The sequence below is a fragment of the Saccopteryx bilineata genome, chromosome 1 (genome assembly GCF_036850765.1).
Source record: "Saccopteryx bilineata isolate mSacBil1 chromosome 1, mSacBil1_pri_phased_curated, whole genome shotgun sequence".
In the NCBI taxonomy this organism is placed as follows: domain Eukaryota; kingdom Metazoa; phylum Chordata; class Mammalia; order Chiroptera; family Emballonuridae; genus Saccopteryx; species Saccopteryx bilineata.
This window is the reverse complement of record NC_089490.1, coordinates 304,894,757-304,907,913: the sequence shown is the minus strand read 5'-3', so window position 1 is coordinate 304,907,913 and position 13,157 is coordinate 304,894,757. Positions and strand designations below refer to the sequence as shown.

The 13,157-nt window shown below is 53.5% G+C and overlaps 2 protein-coding genes across 5 annotated transcripts in view; one reads left to right on the top strand and one right to left on the bottom strand.

Annotated features, from left to right (window-relative positions):
• Window positions 1-6,359, top strand: part of PCSK7 (proprotein convertase subtilisin/kexin type 7) — a 29,898-nt gene extending 23,539 nt beyond the window's left edge. For all 4 annotated transcript variants that reach the window (XM_066245531.1, XM_066245541.1, XM_066245547.1 and 1 more), the window contains exons 13-17: window positions 2,402-2,558; window positions 3,077-3,171; window positions 3,963-4,056; window positions 4,260-4,377; window positions 4,660-6,359. In XM_066245531.1, the coding sequence (XP_066101628.1) occupies window positions 2,402-2,558; window positions 3,077-3,171; window positions 3,963-4,056; window positions 4,260-4,377; window positions 4,660-5,025 (830 nt within the window). In that variant the 3' untranslated portion in view covers window positions 5,026-6,359. The remainder of the gene's footprint in view (window positions 1-2,401; window positions 2,559-3,076; window positions 3,172-3,962; window positions 4,057-4,259; window positions 4,378-4,659) is intronic.
• On the bottom strand, window positions 6,306-11,403 carry TAGLN (transgelin). Its single transcript, XM_066245565.1, has 5 exons — window positions 11,253-11,403; window positions 7,866-8,067; window positions 7,587-7,764; window positions 7,194-7,296; window positions 6,306-6,869 (listed from the first exon to the last, which is right to left on the bottom strand). Exons 2-5 carry the CDS (start codon window positions 8,043-8,045, stop codon window positions 6,725-6,727), a joined length of 606 nt encoding a protein of 201 aa, XP_066101662.1. The 5' UTR covers window positions 8,046-8,067; window positions 11,253-11,403; the 3' UTR covers window positions 6,306-6,724.
• Between the last annotated feature and the right edge of the window lie 1,754 nt (window positions 11,404-13,157).

Genomic DNA, 13,157 nt, shown 5'->3' with positions numbered 1-13,157 from the left:
GCTGTAGCCCCCCTCCACCCCCGTCAAGGCACATGTGAGAGAGCAATCAATGAACACCTAGGGTACCACAGCAAAGAATTGATGCTTCTCATCTCTCTCCCTTTCTGTCTGCCCCTCTTTGTCCCCCTCTCTGTCTCTCTGTGGGGTCTTAACTGGTTAGGAGAGAGGAGCTTGATGGACTTCTTGAAGAGCAAGAAAGTGAAGGGCTTAACCTGTGGTGGCGCAATGGATAAAGTATCAACCTGGAATGCTGAGGTCGCCAGTTCAAAACCCTGGGCTTACCTGGTGAAGGCACATATGGGAGTTGATGCTTCCTGCTTTCTCCTTCTTTCTCTCTCTCTCTCTTTTCTAAAAATGAATTAAATAATTAATAAATAAATAATTAGGTCAAGGAGGGAGTGGGGAAAGTGGAAGGACAGGAGGTTGCTTTCAGAGAAGGTGGTACATTGGCTTTGGAGAGTTTACAAATGGAACTAAAACACACGCACACATACACACACAGAAGTCTAGACGGATATTTACCAGCACAGTATCAAGAATTGTGGGAACTTTTTTTGCTTTCATTTTTGCTCAACTACTTTTCTAATTTGTCTTCAATTAATTTGTGTTGCTTTTATAATAAAAGCCACAGCGAATGTTCCTAAGGATTCAGAAGTGAGGGAATCCCAGATAATGACAAGGACCAGGGTCTGCTCATGGAAATGGGTGCTGACATGGGGTGCAGAAAGGTCTTTGGAGCTGAGGAGGTAAAGAAATGTGAAGTTATGGCATCAGATAGGTAGTCCGCATGAACACTCGGTGTCGTAGTGGATAACGGGTGGGGGTGCTCTTCCGTGAATCAGTGAGAGGAGGACTGAGCAAGTCAGGAGGCATGGGGTCTGGGAGGGACGAAAGTGGCATCACAGAAGCGTTCACGCCTTTCCTTTCCTCTCTTCTCCAGTTGTAGTTGTCTGTGCCCACACCACCCCAGCCCTAGAGGAAGGCAAGTAGCATTTTAGCTGCCTCCTGTCACCTGTTCCTTTCTTACTCCAATTCATCCTACCCAGAGCTGTTAAGAGTAACCTTCCTTAAGCACTTAAAAAACAAATAAAAAAACACCTTCATTCTTGCTTAGTAATCTGTAATAGCTTGTGCTTGCCTGTTTAAAATAAGTTTTGAAAGCCCTTCTCATCTTAGGTCTGCGCTGAGAGCCTCTCTGAGCTTCATCTGTGAAATAGAGGTGCTGCTCTCTGCCCTGCCTGCTGGAAGGGACTAGTGAGGGGACAGGTACTTTAGAAGGAATTCTTTCTCATTGCAACCTGATTTCTCAGTATTCCCCAATCGAGGCTTCTACTCCAGTACCTTGTATGGTTTTTTTTTTTAAACGTTTTATTTTGAAATAGTTTTAGATTCACAGAAGGTTGCAAAGAAATGTTCAGGGAAGTTCCAGGTACCCTTCTCCTTATGTTAATGCCTTAAGTAATTATAGTACAATATCCAAACCAAGAAAATGATGTTGGTACAATCCAAAGAGCTTATGGTTTATTTGAATTTCACCAACAGTGTGTGTGTGTGTGTGTGTGTGTGTGTGTGCGCGCAGTTTTAGCATGTTTTGCCTTGTATAACCACTGCCACAGCCAAGATTTGGAACAGCACCATCCCCACAACTCTTCATACCACCCCTTCATGGCCACACCCATCCCCTCTGATCCATCCCTGAAGCCTGGTCTCCATCTCTAGTTATGTTATATATGACTATTACATAAATGAAATCATGGTCTATGTATCCAAATTTGATTTTGGATATTTTATTCAGCATAATTTTCCTTGAAGTTTATTTACTTCAGTAGTTTGTTTGTTTTTTCAATTCTGTGTGAAACGTGTTCATTTCCACCCTTCCCTTTGTACATGCCATTTCCCGTCTGGGATACCCTCTGCCAACCCTCTGCCAATCGGCATTCATTTCTCTCTTCAGAGCCTTGCTGCAGTGCGCCCACACTCACCTGCCTCATCTCTGTTCCCCTATCGGTTACATATACCTCACGCCATATCCTTGTCCACTTGCAGGTAGGAGGCTGAGATCATGTGCAAACTTAGCTCTCTAGTCCAGCATCTAGTACAGTGCCTGAAATGTACTCTGAATTTTTTTTTTTTTTTGGATGAACGAACAGTTGAAGTTCTCCATTTGGTTTTATACTGTGTCTTCGGCACATGTTGTCTTCCTAACTAGACTCTAAAGCTAGACTGTAAGTTACTTGAAAGCAGCTGCTGCATCCCATCTGTATGTGCACTGGGCCCCAGTCAGAGCTGCCATGGTGTGACCACGTGGCTTCAGCGAGCATGTGCCTTTGTGTATGTTGGGATGAAGTAAGGGCATGTTCATGGGGCTGGTTTCCCAGCTGCCCAGCCTGACCTCCTACAGTCAGCAGGATGGACCTGCAGATGTCGGGGCTGAAGACCCTGGAGCATGTGGCAGTGACGGTCGCCATCACTCATCCGCGACGCGGCAGCCTGGAACTGAAACTCTTTTGCCCCAGTGGCATGATGTCCCTCATCGGCGCCCCCCGCAGCATGGACTCGTACGTATGCCTGCCGTAATTTCTGAACTGCCTTTGCAACAAGAGCCTTTTAAAGAAAAAGAGAATTGGACACTAGCTCTGTCCTGACTTACCGCGGCACTGGCTGAGCTTGGCAGCGGGAAGCCATTCATAACAGGCTGTGTGTACGTCCTGACAACGTGCCAAGCACTGAGCTTTACACACATTGCCCCTCATCCTGTAAGCCGTGCCTTTATAGCCTCTTTTTACAAAGGAGATGAGTCACAGAAAGCCACACTACATCTAGACCTGTCACTCCCCAGCCTGTGCTCACCCTACATTTGCTTTTTCCATGACAACCCATTGACATGAGTTCCTCATCCCATCAGACCCCAGGGACAAGGGACAGCACATGAGGACCCCTCACAGCCCCTCCCAAGTGGCTGTAGCTCAGGCAGCACGAGCTACATGGTCATGGCTGCTACAGTAAGGTTATTTCTGGGAAAATAGGTCCGTTCCTGCTCCATGCCTTCGGGTTTTCTACTTTGTTCTTTCCCCAGGGACCCCAACGGCTTCAATGATTGGACCTTCTCCACAGTGCGGTGCTGGGGGGAAAGGGCCAGAGGGCCTTACAGACTCATGGTCAGGGATGTAGGTGAGTCTGTCTTGCCTTCTGCCTTTCATGACCGTCATCTGGTCCCTCTGGACCTCAGAGTCCCCACAGAAATCGTCCCATGTGGAATACATAGGGTTGCCATTGGACCAACTGGGTAGATACCAAGAAGTAAGCCCCATCCAAGAAATGGGCATTATTATCTAAAGTTGTTATTTATACTACCTCTCGTATTCTGTGGAGAAGTGACTGATCCATTTTTCCTCAGGATAGCAACAAAAATTCCTTGTTGAAACCACATTTCAAGTCTTTTCACATATAACCATCCTTCGGCCAGCCCTGGTAGGCAGGTAAGGGCAGGACTAATTTTCACCATTATTTTGGAGAAGCTGAGGCCCACCTAGAGATTTGAAGTGACTTGCATAAGGTCGCACGGTATTTCAGTGAGGAGACTGGAACTTGAACCCAACCCTCCCAACTTCCAATCAGGTTGGGTCTTCACTAGACTGGTGGTTTTCAAACCTTTATTTAATTTCATAGGAGGACATTTTTACTTTCCAAGCAAAATCCCAACTACAATCCCAAAATATGAAAGAGATAAGGGTGAAACTTCTCTGCTTCCAAGTGACACCTTTCAACCCCCTCCGCCCATCCCTGAGGGCCCCATGAGGCAGAGCTGTGGAGCCTAGGGGTCCTAGGGGTCAGTGCGACAGACGACTCCTGCAGGAGACCATCTGCTCAGGTCCCTTCAGGTGGCAAGGCAGGCAGGGTACCTGCTGTTTGCATGGCCAACTGGAGGGCATGACTCATGACCGCCTCCCCTGCTGCCCTAGGAGATGAGCCAGTCCCGGCTGGCGTCCTGCGGCGGTGGCAGCTGACCTTGTATGGCTCTGTGTGGAGTCCAGTAGACATCAGAGACAGACAAAGGTAGGTGTGGACATGTGTGTCAGAGGGAAGGCAACTCCTGGGGACTGGGGACAGAGGCCTCTCGGGGTGCTCCACCCCCCGGGGACCCAGTGTCCCTCCCCTTCATGTTGTGTGGCTTCCCTCTCTTCAGCTGTAAGCGGGCAGGGTGAGTGACAGCCAATAGTACTGAACTCAGTAGGCAACCCTGTCTCTTCTCTCCACAGACTACTAGAAGGTGCCATGAGCGGGAAATACCTGCACGATGGCTTCACCCTGCCCTGCCCTCCTGGGCTGAAAATTCCTGAAGAAGATGGTTACACCATCACGCCCAACACCCTCAAGGTACTAGAGCTAAGACTCACCCTCGAGGCAAGGTGGGCAGGAGTCCTGGAGAGTCAGTCCTTGGTGGAAGACTCAGGGTGATGGGGAGAGCAGTGATGGAAGACGGGGTTGCCCTGCTGCTGGCCGACTCTCAGAGGGTATTTCTTGTGGGGGCAGTGAGTGGTTTGGGGTGGACGAGGTAACCCCTCATAGGAGAGGGACCCTGAGCTCATTGTTCTGGGCTGAGATTGGCAACGGGCTTTGGGAAACTGTTCTAACTTGGATGATGGGCTTTCCCCCCAGATGCTGGTGCTGGCCGGCTGTTTCGCCTTCTTCTGGACTGTTTACTACCTGTTGGAAGTGTACCTGAGCCAGAGGAGCATGGCCTCCCACCCAGCCTGTCGGAGTGGATCCTGCCCCTGGCCCCAAAGACGCCGAAAAGCCAGGGAGGAGGGGACAGAACTAGAATCAGTGCCACTTTGCAGCAGCAAGGACCTGGGTGGAGAGGACACGGAGAAGGAAAGCCCTCTCTCCACCTCCGCTCTCCTTGCCCCAGACCTGCTGGCTCAAGGGGACTGGAGCCTGTCCCAGAACAGGAGCACCCTGGACTGTCCGCATCGGCACCTGTCCCCAGACCTCTTACAGGGGAAGGAGGAGCAGATCTGCTGACCTAGGGCCTGACAGACTCAGCATGGGACTGGTTCTTCCTTCCCCACTTTGAGGGAGCATGGCAAGCTGCTCCTAAGTCCCGGGAGCTCTGGGGAGAAGGCATTCCTGATGCTTACATCGGAAATCCAGAGGTGAACGTGCACCTCTGGCTATGCTCAGGGAGGGCCAGGGCTTTCTTAAGGTTCAAGTGGCAGAGGAGCGGGGCCAGGGAACATGTGGCAACAGCCACAGAGTCTTCCTTGAACCAGACAAGAGCTTCGGGTCCAAAGGCCTTAGGCAAAGGATGGGCCCCACTCCCTTGTTGGGCCTCCACCCTCATTTGTCCTGGGGAAGCCAGTGCATGGGCCACAGGGACCCTCGCCCATGCTGAGTGAGACCGTGCCCACTGCAGCCAGGAGAGCCTCTCAGCACAAAAGTTGGTGGAGTTGCTCAGGAAGAGGGCTCAGTGTGGAGGCTGGGAAGAGCCCCCAGACATGCCTGTCCTTCTGATGACCCAGGACCCGGAAACAGCAGACTTCTCCACTCTTCCTCACCTTTCTGCCTAAGCGTTGGACCTTGGGTTCCTGGTATGGCAGTCGGCCCTCAGCCCAGCACACTGCCCTTAACGTAGCTGCCTCCATTGTCCTTAACCAGAAGCCAACCATGAACACCCCTGACTCCTTCACCGTGACCTGTCCCTTCATCCTGAAGGATTAGTACGATGCTCAATGCTGTGGCAAAGCTGGGGAGGGGCGTGGCCCCTGGGCTGTGCTGCCTGCTCACTAGGGGTGTCTGCACAGGACTGGGACAGGTGCCAGCCACGCCACCCAGCCCTGTGACCACTGTGTCTTCCTCTGAAAAGTGCTCAGGGAAATGGCCTTACCCACGAGAAGCCAGCTCTCTGCCTGACAGGCTGTGACCCTCCTTTCTAGTCTTGGCCTCCTTCCCTCTTCTAAGCTGGTTGGTCAATTTGAATTTTTTTAACACTTAAGATTTGGTTTTTCTCTTTCTGCAACAACTTGAGCTTTTTTCTGCACAGCTTTTCCCAAATAAAAACCTTCCACACAGTTCTGCCCCTCCCTATCTCCTTTTCTCTACAAAAGTAAGTCACCACACTAAGGACCTCCTCCTGCCTGCCCCCCCACACGCCTGTCCTCTGAAGGACTGGCCCCTGGAACCCTGAGTTATGGGGGCTGCTTCAGAAGACATTGGCTGGGACCATGAAGGTGGTCCCGTCCCCTGCTCCTGTCCCAGAACCACACAGAAGTGACTAGGGCAAATCAAATTCTGCCAGCCAGGCCTGAGAAAAGATTGATGTATATTTGTTTCCTTCTTGAATGTTAACCCCCAAAATATTCCAGCAAAAATGGGGGGAGGTTGGGCTGGGTCTCCTTCAATGGGCCTCTGCAGCCAAGGAGGGCAGTGCATGTGCCCCACCCACAGGCCACTCCCCAGCCCCAGCCCCTGCTCAGCCCAGGATGGTGAGAGACAGGAGCGGGGAACTGAGGAGAGGACCCAGGGAGCAGTGCTTTGGGGTAAGAAGTTGGGCTGAGGGGTGGGCAGAGGTGCCCAAGCGCAGTCACCTTTGCTCAGTGGTGAGGCCTTCGGAGCCTGGAAGCTGGGCTGGGCTGAAGGAGCTACACAGGTGTGGGGGAGGCGGGCTAGGCGGGATGGCTGCTGCCGATGAGCTGGGGGAGGGCTGAGGGACGGCCCTCGTGCTCTAGCTGATGATCTGCCGAGGTCTCCCGTAGCCTGTCATGCCAGCCTGGGAGGCCCCTCTGTTGCTGCCCATCTGTAGGCCGATGACATGCTTTCCCTCCTGCAGTTGACTCTCTGTGAATTCTCTCTTATGTTCCTGGGCTTTCCTAGTGGAGGAGAAAACAGGCTAAAACTTGCAAGACTGCATGCTATCTATCCACCTGCTTCCTGTTTGCTATTAACTTCCTAGCCTGCTCCCTTCCCTCCCTCCCTCACCTCCCTTGTTCAGTAATCTAGCCTGCTCTCAGGCTGGGGAGACTGGTTGAGCACAGGAAGGTAGAAAGGGAGGAGTCACGAAGTATTAGGGACCCATTTACCCCTCATTGACCTTCACACCTTTCTGGCTCTCTGCCTCCCTAAATCACTCACTAACAGGTTAGCCCTGGCTCCCTCCCTTCACATGGACAGACACAAACAGGGTGGCCACATACTTCATAAACCAGTTGGGATCTCCGCGGTAGTGCCCATCATTCTTGGTCACTGCCAGGCTGCCCAGGGCCATCAGGGTCCTCTGCACTGCTGCCATGTCTTTGCCTGGGAGAATAAAGTGGGGAGGGCAAACTTCAGGACTACGTGAACAAAACTACCAAGGCAGTGTCTGACCTCAACACTCAGAATGGCCAGGCCAGGGGCAAAGGCTATCCCAGAATCAAAGGAGGCTTCAGTCGTCCCCATGGTGCGCCCTTGGGAGTGTGGTGTGGTCTTCCCTCAGCATACCCTGTTCCTGCTGTGTGCGCCCATCGTGTGGCATGCTCTGGTCATCTGTTGTCCCTGCCTTAGCCAACTGTCCTTCACCTGCCTCCCCACCCTTTTCCTCTCTGTACCTTCAAAGAGGTCAACAGTCTGGAACATGTCCGTCTTGGTGACCCCATAGTCCTCAGCTGCTTTCAGGAACTGAGCCACCTGCTCCATCTGCTTAAAAACCATAGAGGGGGGATTCTCGGGCACCTTCACTGGCTTGGAGCCGTCCGGATACAGGCTGTTCACCAACTTGCTCAGAATCTGCCAGGCATAGAACACAGCTTGGCACTCGGCTCAGGGTTCCTGCTCCACAACTCTGGTAGGATGATACAGCCCAACCCCCTTCCCAGGGTGCCACTCACCACACCATTCTTCAGCCAGACCTGGAAGCCCAGGCGCCCACGGTCCGGACGACCCACATCAGGGCCACACTGCACTATGATCCACTCCACCAGCCGCTCCTCCAGCTCCTCATCGTACTTCTTCTCAATTTTGGATTGCACTTCACGGCTCATGCCGTAGGAAGGTCCCTTGTTGGCCATGTTGGGGAGAGTGTAGGCAGCACTGGCCAGAGGAGGGAGATATCAGGGGTCAGAGAACAGCTGCGCTTTCACTTGTGCCAGGTGTGCCTCACTGTGGGTGCCCCATTGCGCCAGACACTGATGGTTCTCCCTGGCTCCCTGATGTTGTTCTCCTGGCACTGCCCATCTGGGCCAGACTCATCCCTCAGCCATGGGGGCCTCTCCACACTTGAGTCCAGATCTTTGGCAGTCTAGAGGAGGGGCAGCGAACTTTCTCATAAATGACCGGACAAAAGTATTTTGCAGGCCTTCGACAATACACAAACAAGCATGGCTTTGTTCCAATAAAATTTTATTTACACAGATAGCAGGCTGCACTTGGTCCATGGGCCATAGTGTGACAACCCCCAATTCAGAGCATTCTTTCTTTACCAAGATTGGCCACAGAGATACTGGAGAGGCCTTCTAGAAGCGGCCACATGCCCCTCAAAATAAAGCCAGCAGGTCTCTTTGTCCAACTATGTGTGAGGTGGTCTACTGGCTGTACCTTGGGTTGAGTTACCTCCACTCTTACTTCTCCCCTCGACTTTGTCTTCCTGCCCAGAAGCTGGACTCCAAAGCTCTATCTAGTGCTTTGCCAGGTCAGCTCAGCCTCTGGCCTGCGGCTGAAGAGGCTCTGCTTATCCACCCCAGCAAGGTCTGGAAAGACAGCAATGCCCAGAAGCTTTTGGCCAAGAAGTTGCATTTCCTCAGGAGAGCCAGGTGGGGGTGGGGAGCACTGGCATACCCATGGGCTCCTTCACCAGTTGAGGGGCCAAGAAGCCAGAGTTGTCCAGGGAAACCCCAGAGCCAGGGTCTGCCTGTCCTGACCGACAGCAGCTGCTGCCTGGAGGGCCCAGGGCTGGGCCTGTTCTCGGAAACCCCACTAACAGAAGGGGAGGCTGCAGGAGCAGGGCCAGGCAGGCAGGACGCTGGGCAGATGTGGGTACGGCTCCCCAAAAAGAAGCTGGCCTGGCCACAGTTCTAGCCTGGAGTGGTACCCAGATTTCATTTGAAGAGGCACCAAATGAGGCCAAACCCGTGCCCTGGCCTTGAGAGGTCAGAGGGTGAGAATGGAGGTGGTCTGCTTGTCCCCCCAACCTCCTGTCTAATCCGAGTGAAGACCCTCTCCATACACACCCCTGTGGGAAGCATTTCACACGGTCCCAGGTCAGCTGCCAGCTCTGTCTGCCCTCCCCTTCCCTGCCATGGCTGACCGCTCTGAGCTCGAATGTCTGTCTGAAGTGAGGACAAGGCTACCCACCTCAGAGGCTGTGAACATCCAACAAGACAGTGTCTGTGACTACCTACTATACTGCCTGGCCCTCAGCAGAGCTCCTTGAAATGTCTGTCTTTTGCCTCCCAGAGCCGGCGTCCTGGAGGTGATGTGGGAGAGCCAGCCCCTGACAGAGGGGTAAAAGCAGGGAGTGCTCATTCCACTCCAGCCCCCACCTCTTTCCAAAACCATACCCTGAGAGGACAACACAGGATAGTCAGCTACGTTCTAGTGACTGCACAGCTCACTTCTCTCTGGGTCTGTTTCCTTGTTTGTCAAGTGAGGGCTGGGCCACCCCTAAGGACAGGGTTCTCAGAGCAACCCCACCCTGTGCCCCTAGCCAGTGAGGCCAGAGAACCCAAAGCAGAGGGATCTGCTCTGTTTGGCTGCAAATAGCAAGCCCCCCCCCCCCCGCCTTGTGTCCCACCCCTGCGCACCCATCACCCCAGGGCTCCTGGGCAAAGCACTGTGGTGAAAACCTATCAGTCAGCAGGGACAAGTGATTCCAGCCCACCCTGTGTCCTCACCTCCCTCCTCCCCCAACTCAGCTTCACGCTACATAGGTCCCAGGCAGGGGCCAGGCATCCCTGTGATCTAGGCACGCACCATCTTCCCTGCTCTGCCACCACCGACCCTCCCAGCCCATCCATCCCCTGAGTGTGTGAGCAACGGCATGGATGCAGAATGCATCTCTGACCCCGGCTTTCAGTCACAGGAGACTCAGAACACACAGCCAAGGTGGCAAGGCTCACAGTGGCAAAGACACAAAGTTGCAGCCCCTGGACCTAGAGACAATATTTGTATCAGAATGGTGGGGTGCGGGCGGGAGATAAAACTCACACCCCTACACCCCTACCCTGTTCCCTCCCGGTGAAGAGTTCACAGTGGAGAGCTCCAAGGAATCCTTCCAAGTCCTCTGATAAAGCAGCTCTCACCTCAGAGGGGCTGGGGAGCAGGGAGGGGGAAGGGACCAGTTGCAGAATTAAGTCCTGCTACAAAGAGGTAGGGGGCACCTCCTCCCAGCAGGAACTGGGAAAAACTAGCAGAACCAAGGGCCTCTCCAGGACTGCTGTGCCCCTCTCAAATAAAACAGCAAATAGGAGCAAGCACCTGTCGATCTCTGAGATGGCAGGCAGGAAAGGTGATTCATCTAACTTCCAGGGACAGAAGAGCCATCCCACTCCCTGCTACCCTTTGAATAGCAACCTAGAGGGGAACCAGCCAGCCCATTCCGGAAGGACCCAGAATCCCAGGCCTGCCTAGCCCTGACTGAGCCCCCCAGGCTGTCCCTCGAAGCTCCCAGCAGTGACCAACCCTTTCTCTGCTTGTGAGGTAACCTCCCACTCTCAGTGTTGGGAAGGGGCTGCTAACCTGAGAATCACCTCACCTGTACCTGCACGCTGCCACCCCTGCCTGTTTCAGAATACAAGAGTTCAGTGATCCTCCCCAGTGCCTCGGGGCCCCTGTGCTGCTCAGGCCTTGGGACCCACCCGCCAGCCAGACTGCTTTCCAGCATTAGTGCCCTCACATCTCCTCACCTTCCTGGACCTCCTCCTAGACAGACAAAAAACAATAGCACCCATCCAACCCGACAATACTTTGGGCCCATCACACACCCTGTTCCCCAGTTCTCAGGTTTCTGCCATCCATCCCTCTTCACCAGCCAAGTCACCCTGGGCAGTTCAGGGAGCCCAAGGCTACCCAGTTTGAGCAACACGGGATTCTACCAATCCCATCCCACCCATCTGCCAGGACCATCGCCCTACCTGGAGATTAGGAATGTGACACTGATTTAGTGTAGGTTACCCTAGCTGGGGGCCAGGCTCCCTCCAGCCCTGCCTGCAGTATACCCACGGCTCCCACCAAGCTCTAGCTAGCCCAACCTCCTGCCAACCCCAGACAAATGCACTTACAGGGCTCCTCGGGGCTTCCAGGAAGGAGTCAGCTCTGTCTGGACTTGGACAGACAGAACAGGGCGCTGGCTGGGTGAGGGGTTTAAAGGCCTGCTGCTGTGGTGATGTCATCCTGCCCCCCTGGCTCACCCCATGGCCCCCTCCCTGCTAGAGGAAGTGGGCTCTGGTCCCCACCCCCAGGCCCCCCAGTGACTCCACACGGGCTCCATATTTGGGGAAAGACACCAAGTTGGAGCAGTCTGCCAGGGCTGCCTGAAACATTCTCTGCGTGCTTTGGAGATGGAGCCGGCGGGGCGGGGCTGCCGGGCTGGTGGGGGACCAGAGGGAAAAGCCTTTTATGGACAGGACCATGAAGGCTTTCCCTGCTGTCTGGACTTAGGGTTGCTCCTTCTTCACTGTTCCCTGCTCCCCCCCCCTTCCCCTGGTTTGAGAGGAAGGGAAAATCCAAGAGGGTCTGGCCAGAGAGGAAAGGGGCTAGGGGGAGAGAGGGGAAAGGCCGAGCCCTGAGGTTTGTAGGAAACAAGCCAGCCACCCTCTCCTCCTGGGCTTTCAGCTCTAGTCGGAGACGGGAACTAGGCTTTACTGAAGACACTGATGTAAAGCTCACAGCTACATTGTGAGAGCACAATTACCTTCCCTATTTTACAGATGGGGAAACCGAGGTTCAGAGGGTATCCTTCCCAAAGCCACCCAGGAAGTCACGAGTGGCAGAGACTGGACATGGGTGGGAGGGAGCTGGAGAGGCTGTCAGACCTACTTTCAGTTGTACAACCCTGCTCAGGTTGAGGAATTTTCAGTTGGGTGGGCCTTGAGTTATATATATACATATACATATTTTCTTTCTTTTTTTTTTTTTTTTGTATTTTTCTGAAGTTGGAAACGGGGAGGCAGTCAGACAGACTCCCACATGTGCCTGACCGGGATCCACCCGGCATGCCCACCAGGGGGCGATGCTCTGCCCATCTGGAGCGTTGCTCTGTTGCAACCAGAGCCATTCTAGCTCCTGAGGCAGAGGCCATGGAGCCATCTTCAGCGCCCAGGCCAACTTTGCTCCAATGGAGCCTCAGCTGCGGGAGGGGAAGAGAGAGACAGAGGAAGGAGAGGGGGAGGGGTGGAGAAGCAGATGGGCGCTTCTCCTGTGTGCCCTGGCCGGGAATCGAACCCGGGACTCCTGCACGCCAGGCCGACGCTCTACCACTGAGTCATTCGGCCAGAGCCCATATACATATTTTTTAAAATTGATTTTATGGGAGGGGTGGGGGTGAAGCAAGAAGTACAACTCATAGTTGCTTCACTTTCGTTATTCACTGCTTGCTTGTCATACATGCCTTGACCAGGCAAGCCCAGGGTTTGGAACCAGTGACCTCAGTATTCCAGGTCAGGGCTTTATCCACTGAGCCACCACAGGTCAGGCTTGAGTTATATTTTTTAGTTGGGGTGGGATTTAAGTGTTCAGCAGCAGCTCAGTTGACCCTAGTCCCCATCTAGAGGATGTCTAAGGCCTGCCAGGGCCTGAGACACCAACCCTGGAGGACAAGGCTCAGATGCTGCGATCCTCCCTCCTTCCCTTTAGAAACAATACCTACCTGTACTGAAAACAGACTGGACTCCCTTACCCCAGGACGGAAAGCCATTTACATCTCACTTGTACCTGGCTTCAGGGGTCTCAGGAAGGGATAAAAGGAGATAAAGAAGGTAAGAGACGCCTGACCTGTGGTGGCGCAGTGGATAAAGCGTTGACCTGGAAATGCTGAGGTCGCCGGTTCGAAACCCTGGGCTTGCCTGGTCAAGGCACATATGGGAGTTGATGCTTCCAGCTCCTCCCCACCTTCTCTGTCTCTCTCTCCTCTCTCTCTCTCTCCCTTTCTCTCTCCTCTCTAAAATGAATAAAAATAAAATAAAATA

What these genes read in the sequence shown, in the direction of transcription:
- TAGLN (XM_066245565.1), bottom strand. Translation starts at nt 8,045, where the DNA reads ATGGCCAACAAGGGACCTTCCTACGGCATGAGCCGTGAAGTGCAATCC. An exon ending in TCTGGCTGAAGAATGGTGTG is followed by an intron (nt 7,765 to 7,865) that starts GTGAGTGGCACC and finishes TATGCCTGGCAG; the next exon opens with ATTCTGAGCAAGTTGGTGAA. An exon ending in GATCCCAACTGGTTTATGAA is followed by an intron (nt 6,870 to 7,193) that starts GTATGTGGCCAC and finishes CTCCTCCACTAG; the next exon opens with GAAAGCCCAGGAACATAAGA.